Source organism: Marmota monax, unplaced genomic scaffold (genome assembly GCF_021218885.2).
Source record: "Marmota monax isolate L192 unplaced genomic scaffold, Marmota_monax_Labrador192_F-V1.1 WCK01_AAM20220418_F8-fsc00236, whole genome shotgun sequence".
Taxonomy (NCBI): domain Eukaryota; kingdom Metazoa; phylum Chordata; class Mammalia; order Rodentia; family Sciuridae; genus Marmota; species Marmota monax.
This window is the reverse complement of record NW_026693806.1, coordinates 198,351-215,439: the sequence shown is the minus strand read 5'-3', so window position 1 is coordinate 215,439 and position 17,089 is coordinate 198,351. Positions and strand designations below refer to the sequence as shown.

The following is a 17,089-nucleotide window of genomic DNA, read 5'->3' as shown; positions in this document are numbered from 1 at the left end:
GAATTGAACTCAGGGCCTTGTGCATGGGAGGCAAGCACTCTGTCCCTGAGCCACATGCCCAACCAGAAGTGTTGACTCTTACCTGAGTCTTCAGCCTGTTGTCATGCTGCCCCACTTTTTAGACATGCCAGTCCCACAGTCGCATGAGCCAATTCCTTAAAGCAAATCTCTCCCCGTGTCCTACTGGTTGAACCCTGGAGAGCCCTGACTGGTGCAGTCACGAGCTGGGATGTCAAGTCATACACACACCCTCTCTGCCCAGCCTGTGTTCCCAGGGAGGCCCAATTCCAGCTCAGAGGGCAGGACCCAGCTCCAAAGAAGCCAGTCTTGCTGTTGCCAATCCTGATACCCCCACAACCCTGCTGCTCATCCCAGGAGACACTCGATGGCCCACTGGAGGGGGGGAGAAAAGGGATGGCCTGAGAGGGGAAGCCCAGGAAGACAACAGAGAGACCGAGCGCAGGTGATACGTTTATTGCGAGACACTTATTTCTGGGAGCCAGGCTGCTGGGGTAGCCCCTCAGGAGCTCCCGGCCCCACAACAGACAGACACAACAACCTGGAGTCCCACCCAGTCGCACATAAATAGGAGGAGTCAGCAAAGGGGAAGGAGACCGACAAAGGACCCTGCAGTTCCTATGCTAGTGTGGCGGGGCGGCAGCGCCTCAGCCACAGCCCGTCTCTTTTCCGTTTCCACGCTGAGACTTTCATCTGCTCCAAAAAACTCTGGAGCCGACTCAGCAGCCCTCGGCCGCCTTCCTGGCGGCCCCCGTCACGGTCTCCTAGACAGTGAGTCAAGAGTCAAGAACACCAATGAGTCAAGAAAACCAAGATGGGTTTCTCTTAAAAAAATAAAATAAAAAGCAAACCAAACAACTAAATTTGCTTCCGTCCTTTGTACCTCCCAGTTCTGACGGGTGAACAGTGTGTCCCCTGACAACAAACCAACAAACCAAAAGAAACATGCTGAGCAGAAGCTGGGAGTCGGAATAAAAACATATTGCACATGGTTACAAGAATCTTCCTGAGATCCCTCTTGCTGCAGATCCCCCAATACTGGTTTTTGATGCAACCAACCCCTTGCCTACCAGCGATGGTGACATATACACCCCACGTCCCCATCCAGGCAGCATTAACAAGGATTCCACATTCTTACCCTTTGCTATTAGCCAAACTCAAAGCCAGGGCTGGTGTCACCTGACATACCATAAGCAAGTGGTGGAGGGAGGTGGGGATGGTGTCCACCTTCGTTTTCCCCTCCAGCCCCCTGGTGGTCATCAAAGTTCTACAGCATCCAAGACATGAAATCTTCTGGGACAAAGAGCCTTCGAAGTGGTTCTCACCATCGCGTGCTTCTGAAAAGGGACCTCTGGTGCTACTGCAGGTCCATCCCAAGATGGGTTAAAACTGACAGTCTCGCGGGGGACAGGCAGAGTGTGGCAATTAAACTTGTTTCTTTTCTCTTAAGGAATTTTTTTTTTCAAGTATCACAAAATCCCTGATGTAGTATGTAAACACGACATCTTGCGGAACAGAAAGCTAGATCACTTGGGGAAGCAGCAGCATGTGAAGTATCTAAAAGGCCGGAAAAAGTTTCACGTTCAAAAACAAAAAGCGAGACAGCCACTCGCTGGGTCTTGCAAGGAGGCACTCAGCCCACATGCACAGGCCTCTCGGTGGAGCCAAAGGAGGGGAGCACCCACCACGGCTGGCTTCAGGGTCCTGAGAAGGCACCAGGCCGCCCCTTCTTTGTCAGTGACGTGGCTGCCATCGGCTAAGAGTGAAGAAGTCTCTGAGGCCCGAACTGGAGGTGCTTGTGGTCTAGTATTCTGGCCTCTTCCCAAGTCTTTCTTGATTCACTGGACCCCTGCTTGGGGGGACAGCCACTGAGCCTTCTTTATACCCCAGGCACACATGGGAGAGGATTTTCAGAGGAATGCTCTCGGTGGTGAGGTATGTCATTGAATGCTTTGCTTGGGTCAGTTTTATTTAAAGGAAAAAAAAAAAAAAGCCCTTTTTATGTCCAAGGACACTGGGCTCTCGGGCAGGGCCTCCAGGCACCTCACCTGGCTCAGCTCTCCTCTGGGGTGTTCTGTTCCTTTGCCTGGCTCTTTGAGGCTCGCCCATGTGGCCCAAAGTTGGCCTATCTGTCAAAACAGCCTGCAGGGAACAAGTGGCTCCCGCTGAAGTAGCTGCTTCCGTAGGTGGTAGCAAGGCAGTGCCTCGGCTCGGCTGCAATGGTCATCTGCATGCTAAGGGATGCGGGGACAGGCATGGGACACATGTCCAGGGGCTGGAGGGTAGGGTAAGGAGTGTGGAGGGAGGAGCCAGTGCCTCCCGGGAGCAGGCTCCCTGAGCGGTGGGCCTGCAGCGAGTCCCTGTAGGCCAAGCACAGGTCCTGCACAGGGGCCTGGAGCTGGGCCAGGGTCATTGTCGCCTGGCTGAGGGCAGGGTAGGCAGGCGGCTGGAACAGCACTTGGGTGGGGGCCTGGGGCGTGCCGGGCACCATGGCCAAGGCTTGGCTCTTGACCGTGACGGCATCCTTGAGGACATTGTCATACGCTCTGAAAAAAGAAGAGTACAGTGAGATTTGAAGGTCAAAGAGAACGAGACACCTGAGTGTACCTCTACCTTCCTTCGTATCTGGGACCCAGAGAGGTGCGTGCGCTCTGATACTGCAGGTCCCAGCCACACTGTGCTGGAGGGGTCTGCATGTGCCCTCGGCTATTCCCCAACTAGACTCAGGCCTCAGATTTCAGCTTGGAGCAGCTTTTCCCACAAAGCCTGACCCCTCAAGACTAGGCTGAGCAGTCCCTGTGGCCCCTGCCCTGCCCCACCCTGGAGGACAACTCAGGTCCCATCTGCTTTTCTCACCTCTGCATTTCCAGCATTTGGTACAGCCAAGTGCTTTGGGTGCTGAATGAGCACACAGCACAAGCTCTACCTTCTAGGCCTTTCTGGGCTCACTCTATCCCCAGCTGGGCTACTCCTTAGCTTTTAAGCACCAAGTAAATTGCCCACTGGGGTCTAAGTGTCTCCCTCTGAAAAGAGGGATGATGCAATAGGGATTTTTCCCATCTCGGAAAAAAAGCTTCCCATAAAACTTTTTGGGAAAACAAAACAATTAGAGGCTTACGTAAGAAAGGAGCAAATGGAAGCTATGACTAATCCAAGAAGGGGATATCCCAAAGTGGCAGTCATCAGTGAAGAGTGAGGCCAGGCTGAATTGGGGTGCACACCTGCCATCGAAGCAACTTGGGAGGCTGAGGCAGGAGACGGAAAGTTTGAGGCCAGCCAGGGCAACTTAGTGAGACTCTGTCTCAGAATAAGAAATAAAACCGGCTGCAGTGGTGCACACCTGTAATCCCATCTGCTGGGTAGGTTGAGGCGGGAGAACTGCCAGTTCAAAGCCAGCCTCCACAATTTAGCGAGGCCCAAAACAACTTAGTGAACTCAGCTTGCCTCAAAATAAAAAAAAAATACAACAGGCCAGGGATGTAGTTCAGTGGTTAAGCACCTCTGGGTTCGATCCCTGGTACTAAAAAATAAGTAAATAAATAAAGTATAAAAAGGGCTGGGAACATAGTGCAGTGATAGAGTGTGGCTGGGCTGGTGGCTAAATCGAGGACAGCCATCAGCACTCTGATCAGGCTGTGTTCTCTGACTTCGGGGACCTTTTAAAAAACACACAATTTAGGGCTGGGGATGTGGCTCAAGCGGTAGCACGCTCGCCTGACATGTGTGCGGCCCGGGTTCGATCCTCAGCACCACATACAAAAAAAAACCAAAGATGTTGTGTCCGCCGAAAATTAAAAAATAAATATTAAAAAAATTCAAAAAAAAAAAAAACACACAATTTAAGACAAAGCCTAGGGAGCAGGACTGACAATTTAGAGAGCAGGTAGCCACCAGCCAAGCATGGGACCTGAGGAATTTTGCTGTCACCATGCAGGTCCACATCCAAGACGTACCACCATCTGTTGGGTGCAAGAGGGAGTGCACTGGGGGTGGCCACGCAGGATCTGTCCTGTCTGCCCTCCTCCCTGAGGTCCCCATGGACCTCTTTGGACTCCAATATCCATTTCACAATGCAGGATCCAAGAGGCCGTTAAGCATGTTCTCTGGTACACCAAACATTTCTTCCCCAAGATTCCCAGGGGCCCTTGTAAAGACGCTGTAGCTTCTTAGGTAAAGCCACTTGGGGTTTAGCTGGATAGGTCAGTTTCACAGCCATTTCTGAGAAAAGTCGCTTGTAAGAGCCCCTCAGTGTGATTATCCATAAGATTACACTGGGCTTAGATCAAAGAGCCCAGATGTTAATTTTTATTTTTGGTATTGGGGATTGAACCCAGAGGTGTTTAACCACCGAGCCACATTTCCAGTCCTTTTAATTATTTTTTTAAATTTTGAGACAGGGTCTTGCTAAGTTGCTCAGGGTATCACTAAGTTGCTGAGACTGGCTTTGGAATTGTGATCCTCCTGCCTCGGGCCCCAGAGTCACTGGGATTAAAGGCGTGCACCACTGTGCCCAGCAGCCCAGGTGTGTAGAAGGAGGGGCACCCAGCCTCTCTTCTCCCTTGCTCCCTGATCTTAAAAATACAAACCCAAAGCTACCCCCAAATAGAAAGGGCCAATTCCCTAACCCCACTTCTATCAGAAGACACAGTAGGTGAGGCCCTAGACTCAGGAAATCCCCCATGCCCTGAGGTGGGCTTCAAGGGCAAGTGGAACCTCAATTTTTTAAGAAACACAGAGATCAGGAGAGGAACCTACACCAGCAGGATTTCAATACATGTGCTAAGATGTTCCAGGGAATAGTTTGAGATCCTCTGTAGGTCTCTGGTCCAGTAGGGAGAAAGCTGCAGGCAGATCCTGGAGGCCCCAACACAGGCTGCAGCGACCACAGAAGGCTGGAATTTGTAGAATATATGATCTGAAAGAGAATCCCAGAGGGAGTCAGCACCCTTGGAGTCCTGTGCCTATTCTGAGAACTGGCAGACAAATGAATGAGTTCAAAGGCTATTCACTGATGCACTATAAATAGGATAAAAACTTGAAAAATATGAAGTTCCATTATTAAATATTTTTTCCCCAAAGACACCTTTGCTCTCAGTTTGGGGGATTAACTTAGACAAGTGATTTTTCAAATTATTGTCCATGGGTCCTATGGGGCCACATGGGGCTGGCTGATGGGCTACAAACAGAACTGTAAAACATCTGTCCTGTTTTAGTTGTCATGGGTGAATGACACACCATTTCAAAGGACTTTGTTTTAGGGCATGACTGAAGGCTGCTTAGTAATAGCAACAATGCTTGATCCACAGTAGGTGCTCAGCGAAAACGTGCTGAATGAATAAACTACAGGAATAAAGCTACAGGAATTTAATACTTATAACTACAATGGGCACCTTCCCTAGGTTTACTGAGAAATCTCATGTCCTACTAAGATAGCCGGCAACATAGCAAAGCTGATACTATTTTTATACAAAGGCCAACAGCTGAAATTCCTACAGTTTTCATGAATGGTATTGGTTTTCAGTGCCTTCCTATGTTGTCTTAAATTGCTCTTGACTTTCAATTACTTGAACTTTCACCTTTTAGGGTATCAGTCAGTTAGGGTGGTATTTTAGTTAGAAGCACAGTTGTGGAGTCAGGCTCCCAGGTTCAAATCTTAGAATAGATCTTGGGTAAGTTAGGCCATTTAAAAAAAATATATATTTTTGTAGATATCGATGGACCTTTATTTCATTCATTTATTTATATGCAGTGCTGAGAATCAAACCCAGAGCCTCACACATGTTAGGCAAGTGCACTACCACTGAGCACAACTCTGGCCCCAAGTTAGGTCACTTTTTAAATATCAGTTTCCTCACTTCTAAAATGATGCTTGTGTGAGGTCACTGTAAAGTTCAAATGAGATAATGTGTGCATAGCTCTGGACCAACAAGTCTGCACACAGCAAGCACTCAATTCATGCTTGATATCAGGACCACGGATACTGCCATTCATGATCTTTCTGGTTTGTGGCAGGTGATCGAGTGTGTGGTAGGTGATCAAGTGGTTTTATCTGCATTTTTTTCTGATTGGTATGTCACCTCACACCTACATTCTAAGACACTGGGAAGAGAGGGGTTTCAAGTAGGGGTCCCCAAACTGGGTAACCTTTATTGCTAAAGCAGATGTAAACACAATTCCCATCTCATATCCTACTGTGCAGTGAAGCTCTTTGGGGATGACTGAGCTGTGACTCTGTGCTATTCGAATCATCTACAATGTTCAGGTTACCATAAGCGGATTATGGGTTGAGCTGTAGTTTGCTGGGGACCAGATGCCTCTCCAGAAGCCTCTGCTGTCTCTTCTACCTACACACCTAGATGGACATGCCCTTCAGCGCCTTCTGATCCAAGCCCTGTGTGTGTGTGTGGTGGGGACCCCAGCCACCTCTGCTGCCCTCACCTTGCAGGGTGACCTCTAGGAAGTAATGGGCATATTCCTTGAGGCACTCTTTGGTCTTGCGGGGGCAGGTGGTAGGCCAGGTGTGGCAGTGGTGGTCCTTTTGGCTGACAGAGGCCAAGAGGTAGTAGTCCAGGAAGTGGGCGGGCGTGGGCAGGCACAGGTTCCAGCTGAAGGCCTCGAGGAGCAGCAGCTCTGTGCTCAGCAGCTCCTTCTTGGTGAGGGAGAAGTTCTGGCTGCTCAGGATCCTTGTGCTGTTTATCTGCTCCAACTTGGGTACGTGGTCTTCCCTGTCCTCAAACTTACCTACAGGGAAGCAGAAGCAGACGTTACTGACACACAGGAAGCGAAAGGCCATCTTACAGCACCTGGACAGTGTGGGCAGGGAGGAAAGAAAGCAGAGAGGCTGGACTTCTGATGGATTTTAAAAGCACATATTCCAGGTCTGCCAAACCTGGACTTGACTCCTCAAGCCTCTGCTTCCGGCTGTGATCATGGCCAAGGGGGTCTCAGCTTCTCTGGGGCTCAGCTTCCTGTTTTTTTTTTTTAATTCTGGGGATTGAACCCAGGTCCTTGCATATGCTAGGCAAGTGTTCTACCACTGAGCTACACTGCCAGTCTTTTATAAAAACCGTTTTTATTTTGAGACAGAGGCTGGCCTTGAACTTGTGATCTTTCTGCCTCAGCCTCCCAAGTAGCTGGGATTACAGGTGTGCAACACCACATTCAGTTTCCGCTTCTTCATCTCTAAAATGGAACCTACACTTCATAAGGCTTTTGTACATTCAATGAGAAAACACACACCGAATGCTTAGATTGGTGTCTGGGACACACGAGAGGCTAAGAGAGCAGCCAGCAACATCAGTCAGGTCAAGCTCTGGGGGATAGGTGCTCCCCAACACCCTGAATGGCCTTCACTTATCCAACCTCCAAGCCACAGTGAGAATGACCTTGCAAATCTGACCTTGTTCCCTCCCAATGTGGAAAAGCCCTTCAACGGCTCCTCTGCATCCTCCATGTGGGTATGAGCTTGGGTTGCCTTGGAAACAGCTGGCTCAGAAGGTGAGCCCAGGGAAGACTGATAGGTTGGAAGAGAAAGCAGGAAGGGGGAAAAAGCCTCAGAGGGCATATTAGCAAGCACCACTGTGGGCAGCTGGAGCTTGACCCTTGAAGGTTTCTTCGAAGCTGTCTGAAATACTGTCCCTGGGTTACTCCACCCTAGTTTTGGGGAACAGAAGCATTGACCTATCCATTCCTGATTGTTATCAGTTGTGGACAGCTCCCAGGAGCCAGAGGGGCTCCTCATGCACCAAGGGCCAAGGTCCAGGGGCTGTGTTTGTGTGTGTGTGTGTGTGGGGGGGGGCGCATGACAGCTCCCCTCCCTGGAATGCCCTTCCCTATTCCCGCCACTGGGCCAACCCTGATCTGCCCATCACCTGCCAAGTCACTGCCTCTTGGAAGCTCCCATTCCCACATCAGTGCAGGGCCCCTCAAAGGCCTGCCCACAGTCTGGCCACCTGTGGCCTCCAAGCTCAGCCTCGTGGGGTGCAAAGCAGCTAAGGCAATGTCAGAAAGGTGGTGGGCGGCCCGGTGGACCTCAAAGGGAACAGCAAACAAAGCCTTTGTGCACCTGCTCACAACTGCAAGGGCCTCTGACCCAGTTCCCAGCAGCCTCTGGAACTTTTCAAGAGATAAGGCAGTGCCAACCACAGGCTGCTCTACAAGAGAAACAACCCATTCCTGAACTCAAAGACCATCACTGCGAAATGAAACAGGCCTCTGGGCAGCCAGGCTCTGTGTTCTCAGTGTGCCCAGCAACAGCGACTAAGTGAGAATGTCGACACAGGAAGCTCTGGTCTGACACAGTTAGGAGATGAGCAAGTGAAAAGTCCCAAAGAGGGAAGGGAAGAGACTGACAGCCCGTGTCCCCCCTCCTTCCACAGCCCCTCCAGCCCCTTCCAGAGTCAGCGGAAGGGCGCTGCCCCCATCACACACCTTCTCTGGTCTTGCACTTCTGGGCAGTGGGGTGGGGAACTGAAAGCTGCCCGGGGGGAAGAGCCCAGTGCACCACCGGGATCCGGTCACTAGTGGCTTCTAAGTCTCACGCCCAACACTCCCACCCCAGGGGCAGGACACAGCCATGTGAAACTGACCCCTCACCTACCTCATCTAGGATCCCCCAGGAATCAGGGCAGAGGCCCTAAACATCACTTAGCACTTCTCACGTCCAGATTACTTGTTATTGGTATTAACATGAACGGCCGGTCCCGGCTTCTAAGACCTCTGGTTCCCACCTTCATGGGTTTGGCCCATTTGCTGCTCTGCCTCCAATTTCCAGCAGTGCCTGGTGCCCAAACAGGTGCTCAGTTTATTCACTGAATGAATGGTCACTCATTTCTGGATAGTGGAATTTTGGGTGATTTGAGTTTCTCTCTGATGATCTTATAGTCTGTTTTTCTCTCCACAACCATTCATTGTGCAATTTAAAAAGGAAGAATTTTTTTTTTCTAAATTACCCAGGTGTTCCTGAACCTTGTGCTGAACAGCTGAGCCAACTTCAGTTGTATGCACATATGTTAGGCAAGTACTCTACCACTGAGCTATGCCCCCAGCCCCACGATCTCTTTTTTCTTCACAGTGAGGCGTATTGTGCTGGGGGTGGCATTAAGACCCTTGCAGGGTATTGCTGGCAGCCAGCAAACTATGGGGACCCACCCACGCGGCAGATGTGCTCAATCAGATTAGTTTCCTCCTCCTCCCTGCTTTTCAAACCTTTCAGAACTCTGCTATCAGGCCCAAGAGGATTACCCTCCAATGGAAAGGCCATGGCTTACTGAGGAATCTCATTTTACCAGGTCCTTCCCCCTGCTGGGGAGGCCTCCCTGCTCCCCACCCCACCTCTGCAAGCCAGAGCCTGGCAGAGCTGGGTCTGAATCCTCAATGAGTTTGCTCTGGACCTAACAGCTCTAAATTCTACGGGCAGTTTTATTTGTTTGTAATGTAGGAACACACCCCACGTGAAGAGGAAATGGTCACGTGGAATGGAAAGTACTTTGCAAGCACCCAGCACTCACAGGAGGCCTGTGCTTTATACTGGCCCTGCAGCGGAACCCTCCAGATAGGCTCCTCTAGGCTTCCCAGGGTGGGAGAACCCAGCTTCTACACCCAGAAGCCACTTTGGAGTCCCTGCTCTTCCTCTGCCCTGGCCGACCCCAGCTTAGTGACTATTTCCCAGCCCCAAACATTTCGCAGCCAGAAAAGATTTTTAAGAGTTCCTTGATGTTGCACGTGGCCTGGAGACTTTCCTCCCCTCCTCCCAGGACCACGAGCCTTTGTCCCCAGTGCTCCCACCACCAACACAGTCCCTCAGCTGCTTCCTCCTTATCGACAGACTGCACAGACGACAGATGCCTGCAAGTCTTCAGGCCGGTCCCCTGGGAGAGAATGGGGACAGAAGTATGAGTCTCTCTCAGTCAGAAAATGGCCACTGGCTCTCTCTGATTTCCTCAATGCACTTTTCATTTTGAAAATCTTCACATCTGTAGAAATGATGGAAGATTAGAATGAGTGCTTATGACCCTTCACCCAGATTCCCCAACTGTGGACACTCAGCCACACTGGTTCTGAGTTTCTGTGTGTATGCTGTGTATATAAATATTGCTTCCTCTGGACCATTGCTGGTGAACATGCAGACATGATATGGCACCCCGAACATGTCAGCATCTGTTCCTGAGGACATTTCATAATACTATCGGCAATTCCAAGAAAACAACATTAATTACAACATCTTCTGATATTCAGTTCAGTTCATCTTTCTTTTTTTCCAAGGTACTGAAAATGCCTTTTACAACCTGTTTTTAGGATCTAGGATTCAAACTAGGTGCACACATGGAGTCTTTATATCTTTTCAGTCTCATTTTTTGGTCTCATGGACTTTGGAAGAACCCAGGCTATTCTGGATTTGCCAGATGGTTTCCTCATGATGAGGTACAGGTCAATGTGGGCAAGAAAACCACAGAAGTGATGTTCAATCTGTCTTACTGTCACATCAGGAGTTACAGACATCGCCAATCTGTCCCAGCAAAGCGAGGTTTGAAAGCTTGGTTACGGTGGTGACACCAGACCTCTCCATTTTGAAGGTACCACCTTCCCTGTGAAATTAACCAGGAACCTGTGAGGTGACACCTTGAGACTGTGAATATCCTGTTCCCACATCCTTTGTCTCAGTGACTTGGCAATCACCAACGATCCTTTCTTGGATAAATTATTACATCAGGGGTTGAAACAGATATGTCACAAACCCTACCATTCCGTCTATACTTTTCTTTTTGATGTTCACATTACCGCAAACCTGATTTCTGGAGCCTTCTCGCTATACTTGTAAGACTGAAAGTGACCCTACACCCACAGAGGCACTGAAGCTCTCTGAGGCTGGGCACACGCCTGTGCATCCTTGGTGCTACTGGTGAAGTGCCTAAGCAATGTCTCACACGTGCCTTCTGCACACCTGGCTGGCTGGTGACACCATTCCCTGAGGCTGCTTCCACAGAAAGCTGTGGCAGTTTATGGCAGGTCACGGCTCGTGGACTGATGATCAGATGTCCACCCAAGTGGCATAAACCTATTTTTTAAAACAATAATCATTGAGCTACATCCCTAGTCCTTTTTGTCTTTTGAGACAGGATCTTGATAAATTGCTGAGAGTCTTGATAAGTTGCCCAGGTTGGCCTTGAACTTGTGATCTTCCTGTCTCAGTCTCCCAAAGTGTCTGGGATTGCAGGTGAGCATCTGTGATCACAGATGAGGACGTGGTGGCAACTCCCTGTTGATCAACTTCAGTAGGAAAGGTTGCAAATTGGCTTTTCTTTTTACAGGTTTTTTTTTTTTTTTTTTTTTTTTTTGGTATCAGGGATTGAACTCAGGGGCACTGAACACTGAGCCACATCCCCAGCCCTATTTTGTATTTTATTTAGAGACAGGGTCTCACTGAGTTGCTTAGTGCCTCGCTTTTGCTGGGGCTGCTTCGAACTTGTGATCCTCCTGCCTCAGCCTCCCTAGCTGCTGGGATTACAGGTGTGCACCACCATGACCAACTTTTTACAGTATTTTTTTTTTAAAATTGTGGTAAAAACCACATAACATAAAATTTACCATTTTTAAATGTACAGTTTAGTGACATTAAGTACATTGACAATGATGTGCCACCAGCACTACCAGCACCAGCCATTTCCAGAATTCTTATGGTCTTGCAAACCTGAAACTCCGTACCCATGGAACACACCCCTGTTCCCTCTCCCTGCAGCCTCTGGCCACCGCTGCTCCTTTCTGTCTCTATGAAGGTGACCTCCCTGAACACTGGTTTGTCCTTTTCTTGCAGGGCAGACCCAACAGGATTCCTGACTTTTCTGAATTAGGGCCAAGAGCAACAACATTTTTAATTGCTAGGGGGAAAAAAAAAAAACCTGTTTCTGGAAAATTTTAAATATACCAACTAAAACAAAAAAAAAAGGAAAGAAAGAGAAAATGTTGTAATGAACCCCCACGAACACAATGACTAGCTTCCAGCAATCATCATCATTTACAATGCCTTTTTCAAAAAATTCTTAAACGAAAAAGGCAAACCCCATGAAATGAGACTGAAAATTCAGTGGTTCCCCCGTTCCTGCTGTCCGGGGCCGGGCACTGGCCTCCCTCAAGTAGACAGGCTGCTTCCTGCACTGTGCCCCATTAATCTCCCCAGCAGTCCTTCCTGCCTGGCAAGGTGCCCATTTACAACTCACGCAGCGTTACCTGCTGCCTGCTCTGCCGCTAAACACAGGCTCTGACAAGAGGCCAGAGTTTCCTGCTAAAGAGAACCAGTTTTAAAGCAAAAGCTGGCTACTTCCTTCCCTAAAGAAATGCAATACTTAAAAAAAAAGGCAAAGCTATGGCTCCCCAAGAACTGCCACTCTCCTTTTAGACACGTCTCTCCCCTTTTCGTCTGAGAAAGGACCAAAATTTCAGCAGGAACTGAGGGGCTACCCTGGGACCCTGCAGCAGCCCCCGCCCTACTATGCATATGCTGGTGATGCTGATGATGAACCTGGCCAGACAGAGAGCAGGCTGCCCCAATGGCATCCTGACCTTGCCTAACCTTCAGGTAGAACTTGGCGCCTTCCCAGGCAAGAGTGGGAAGTGCCAGGCAGTGGAGGTGGTTGGGACCCAAGAGGAATCAGACAGATCTGGTAGAAAGGGCTTTTTCTCAGTGTCACAAAACCTCCTGGGGACAGAGAGGCCAAGGTTCTAGAAGTGGAGGCCCAAGCAGGGCTAGGCTCAAGGTGGACCTTTCTGATGCTAATTCTTTTTTATTCATCCTTCTTCCTCAGAGGAGAAAGATGGACCAGGACTGGCAGAACCCAGTCAGTTTTATTTATGACCATGGAGTCAGGGACCAGAGAGATCCAGGATTCTGGAGGAGGCCCTCTCTAAGGGCCTCAAGTGGAGGCTTAGGGGCTGGTTACCATCTGTGAGTTTGGGCAATCACTTGGAACCTGTGCCTCATAGGGTGGTGGGGAGGCTCAAGGAGCTATCTCAGGGAGCATGTGGGGCAATGGGCTCCCTGGCACCCAGGAAGTTCTCTTCCGTGGCAGCAGTAGCTGCTGTCTTATTCACTGAATGTGATATTTATTCTTTGCACCCCAGACCTAGCATCTTCTAAAGTCCTGCTTTTTTGTTGTTTTGGATACAAGGGATTGAACCCAGGGGTTCATAACCACTGAGCCACATCCCCAGTCTTTTTTTTTTTGAGGTTGGGGGAGTGCAAGGGATTTAACTCAGAGGCACTTGACCACTGAGACACATCCCCAGCCCTATTTTGTATTAGAGATATGGTCTCACTGAGTTGCTCAGTGCCTTGATAAATTACTGAGGCTGGCTTTGAACTCACAATCCTTCTGCCTCTGCCTCCTGAGCCATTGGGATTACAGGCACACACCACCATACCTGGCCCCAGTCCTTCTTTATTTTGAGACAGGGTCTCGCTAAATTGCTTAGGGCCTTGCTAAGTTGCTGAGGCTGGCCTCAAACTTGTCATCCTCTTGCTTTAGCCTCCTGAGTTGCTGGGATTACAGGCATGCACCACCACGCCTGATTTCTAAAGTCCTATTTGTTGGGTATAAATAAACTGAAAATGTATAGCGTGATAACCAGTGCCACAAGGCATTTTCTTACAGGTTCTGAAAATGGGGTGGGTGGAAATATGTTCAACAAAAGGCTCCCCCACCTTCAACACAATCCCACTGATCAGGCTGAACAGTGTGGACACTACAGTTGCTCCAGCTTCCTTTCCCAGGTCTGTGACCTTGAACTTCGACCCTCCTGCTGACTGTTACAAGGTTCAGAGGCTGAGGGGAGTGTTGGCTTTGGGGTCTTTTCCAGATGCCCCCCACCTTGCCATGGGTGGGACTTTACCCAGGCCACTCAGCTGGTTAACAAGATGCAGAGAATCCACACAACAGGATGTGAGCTCAGGGAAAGCAGGAACATCTTCGTTTGGCTCTCTGCAGCATTCAGGCCAGACACAGGTTAGGTACCAAAACACTCAGGGCAGCCTGAGCCACCCTCCCTTTATAGCAGGGGTGAGGGGGAGCCTCACGGGCTGAGCTGGTCCTGCCCTTAGCAGGTACTATCTCAATTGATTCTGGTAACAACATTGGGAGGCTGGGGCTCCTCCCCATGTGGAAAAGGAAGCCCAGAAAGGTTAGGTGAGTTGCACAATCACCTAGATCCTAAAAGACAATGGGGAATTGAAAGTCTGGCTCCCTAATGGGAGGGTGCTTACCTGTCATAGAATACTACAGCACAGAATTTAGCATGAGGGGTGTGTGTGTGTGTGTGTGTATTTTTAAACTGGGGATTGAACGCAGGGGTGCTAAGTGACATCCCCAGTCCCTTTTTAATTTTATTTTTTTCCTTTATCTTGAGACAAGGTCTTGCTAAATTGCCCAGGCTGGCTTCAAACTTGCAATCCTCCTGCTTTAGCCTCCTGAGTTGCTGAGATTACAGGTGTGGACCACCATGCACATGGTTTTTTTGTTTGTTTTTCCTGGTATCAGGGATTGAACCCATGGCCATGCATGCTAGGAAAGTGTTCTACCACTGAGCTATGTCCCCAGACCTGATTTTTAAAATCAATGAATAAGTGGTTCCTAAGTCCAGAGCTTTCTATGCCGCAAACATGAGACCTCATAGACTTTCAAGGCAATCCCACAGTCCCCAGGAACCTCTCTCTCTGGATGCAGGAATTCCCATGGATGTGGGTGTCAAGCCAGCTGCAGCCACTCCCCATCTAACTACCTTGTTTCATGAGAGGGCTCTGCTTATGCTAATTGGCAATTTAATTCCAGAGCCTTTCTACTACAGATCCACATGATTAACAGGATGTAGGTGCCTCTCCCCCCACACCTTAAAAAAAAAATTCTTTGGCTTTTTGTAGTTACTGGAGACAAAAAGGATGCTCCCTCCTCTTCCCCAAAGGAGGCTCTGCTCAGACATCAGCAGGCAAGCGTCTTTCTAGGAACCAGAGGAGACAGACCAGAGTCATTTGGTGGAGAAGCCAAGTCAGAAGACAGCTGAGACACCATGGAGGACCACATCCTCTGCAGAGGCAGTTTTAATTCTACAATGCAGAAGACGGGCACAGAGCCACTCTAGGGAGGCTCAGCCACTAACTGGCCAGATGGTCTGGGGCATGTCTCCACTTCTTGGGCCTGTACTTCCTCATCTGTGACATGGGGATAACGGAAGCAGACAGACTATGGTGAGGTTGACATGGCAGCTCAGTGCTTAAAAATGGTGCCCTTTCCAAGCAGTGCTTAATTCAGGACCAACCCTGTAATCACAGTCACAGGTTTCTGGGTGGAATTTGATAAAGGGTAGAAAGTCAGGGACAAAGAAAACCCTTGCTCTGTAAGACAGTGCTGTGGTGATCGGTGATCGTCAGGGAGGGAGGAGCCTTTGGACCTACCACTGGGGGCTGGGGAGTGGGTAGCACTAAGGACCTGCTCCAGCTGCCTCAAAGATCCCTGGCCCTTCTGGGGATTCCAAGCTTAGGAAATGTCCTGGAGAAACAAATCCCCAATACCAGTCAAACCAAGACCTCAGAGGCCTGTCCTGGTGTGATGGTGGAAGCCCACCTGGCTGAGCTGACTTCCTGCCTAAGGATACAAAGAAAAAACTCCCTTCCTCTCTCCTTCCTTTCTTAGGAGCAAAGCTATTCTGTTCACGGCTGGGGTTCATCTCTGGCATGGAGCAGGCCTGGATAAATAATGAATGGATGAGCGGATGCGCGGGTGAACAGGGGTGTGAAAGCCAGCTCAGCTCTGACAGGCCAGATCGATTCTCAGGTCCAATGCTGGAAACAGAGACTAGAAGGTGAGGTTGTGCGTGGCTGTTTTCTTCAGGGAGCAAATTGTGGAAATGGCTCCCGCTCAAGAGGTGGCATTCAGCCAGCTGGGTCACACGCAGGCTTCCTGTCCTGCTTTTGAGGACTTCCTTGTCTTAGGATGGAGAAACTGGCACAATGACTTCACACAGTGGCTTCGGCCAACCCCTGATTCCTGTGCTCCACTTTGTAAGTGACCCAAATAATTTCACTGGCTGCCTGAAATCAGGGCCTGGGGCACAGGGGCCACTTTCACATGCATGGCTGGCATCATGCATAAAAGAAGGGAGCCCTGAAGGTCAGGCGCATGAAGTTCTTGGGTCACTGCTGGGCAGAATGCTCCTTCCTGACTCCCCAGGGACTGCCTCTGGACAGGTCTGATGGGGCTTTCGGCTGCAGGAAGAGCGGATTGAATTCTCCTGGCTGTGGGGTCAAAAGTGTGGACACCAGGGTCCCGGGTTCCCACTCCCACTGGGAGCAAGCAAAGGAAGAGGAGAGGCAACCTCTTGAGGTTAGGAAGGCAGTCGCTTCCAGACAGGAAACCTAGTCCTGAGGGCTGGCGCTTTCATCCCGTCAGTCAATCTGTAGCCAGTGACCTCCCAGCAGTCTCTTCATTTGCTGGCCTGAGCCTTCCTGGTGTGGCAGGGGAGAGGGGATCTGACTGAAGGATTAAGGCCACTGTGCAGAAAGCCACCAAGCCATCCCGGACTTCACCACCTGGCTCCTCATCCTGTCCATGCACCCAGCCCCCCCCCCCTGCCCCCAGCTGTGTGCCTTTAGGTCAGTTACCTATTTCCCAGGCCTCAGTTTCCTCCCTGTTAATTGCAAAAAATAATACTGCCTATCTCATGGGATTGTTTCGAGATTAAATGAGTAAATGTGCATCAAAATAAAACACTGCTTGACATGTGAACACTCAATAAACTTTAGCTATTTTATTTTATCACAGGGGCTAGGATTTACCCTCCACCCCAAACTACTGGGGGAAAATGTAATGAGATTAGAAGTGACTTTATTCATTTTTTTTAATCTTCTAATTTTCTACAAGAAATAAATACCACTGTGCCACGGTGGTGGTGGAGGGAACCTTTAAAAACTCTTCAGAAGGCAAAACACTGCTGATTGAAACCTAGAAGCCAGAACTTGCAGTGTAACTGCCAGAGAAGGTTCCAGAATGCAGGTCTGCTCTGGTCCAAGAATATCTCAGTATGAACC

General features: G+C 49.6%; 1 protein-coding gene across 4 annotated transcripts in view; it reads right to left on the bottom strand.

Annotated features, from left to right (window-relative positions):
• Positions 1-458: 458 nt before the first annotated feature.
• Ccnjl (cyclin J like) overlaps positions 459-17,089 on the bottom strand; it is a 53,022-nt gene continuing 36,391 nt past the window's right edge. For all 4 annotated transcript variants that reach the window (XM_046462223.2, XM_046462222.2, XM_046462225.1 and 1 more), the window contains exons 4-6: positions 6,457-6,759; positions 4,774-4,933; positions 459-2,564 (exon numbers count right to left, since the gene is read on the bottom strand). In XM_046462223.2, the coding sequence (XP_046318179.1) occupies positions 2,144-2,564; positions 4,774-4,933; positions 6,457-6,759 (884 nt within the window). In that variant the 3' untranslated portion in view covers positions 459-2,143. The remainder of the gene's footprint in view (positions 2,565-4,773; positions 4,934-6,456; positions 6,760-17,089) is intronic.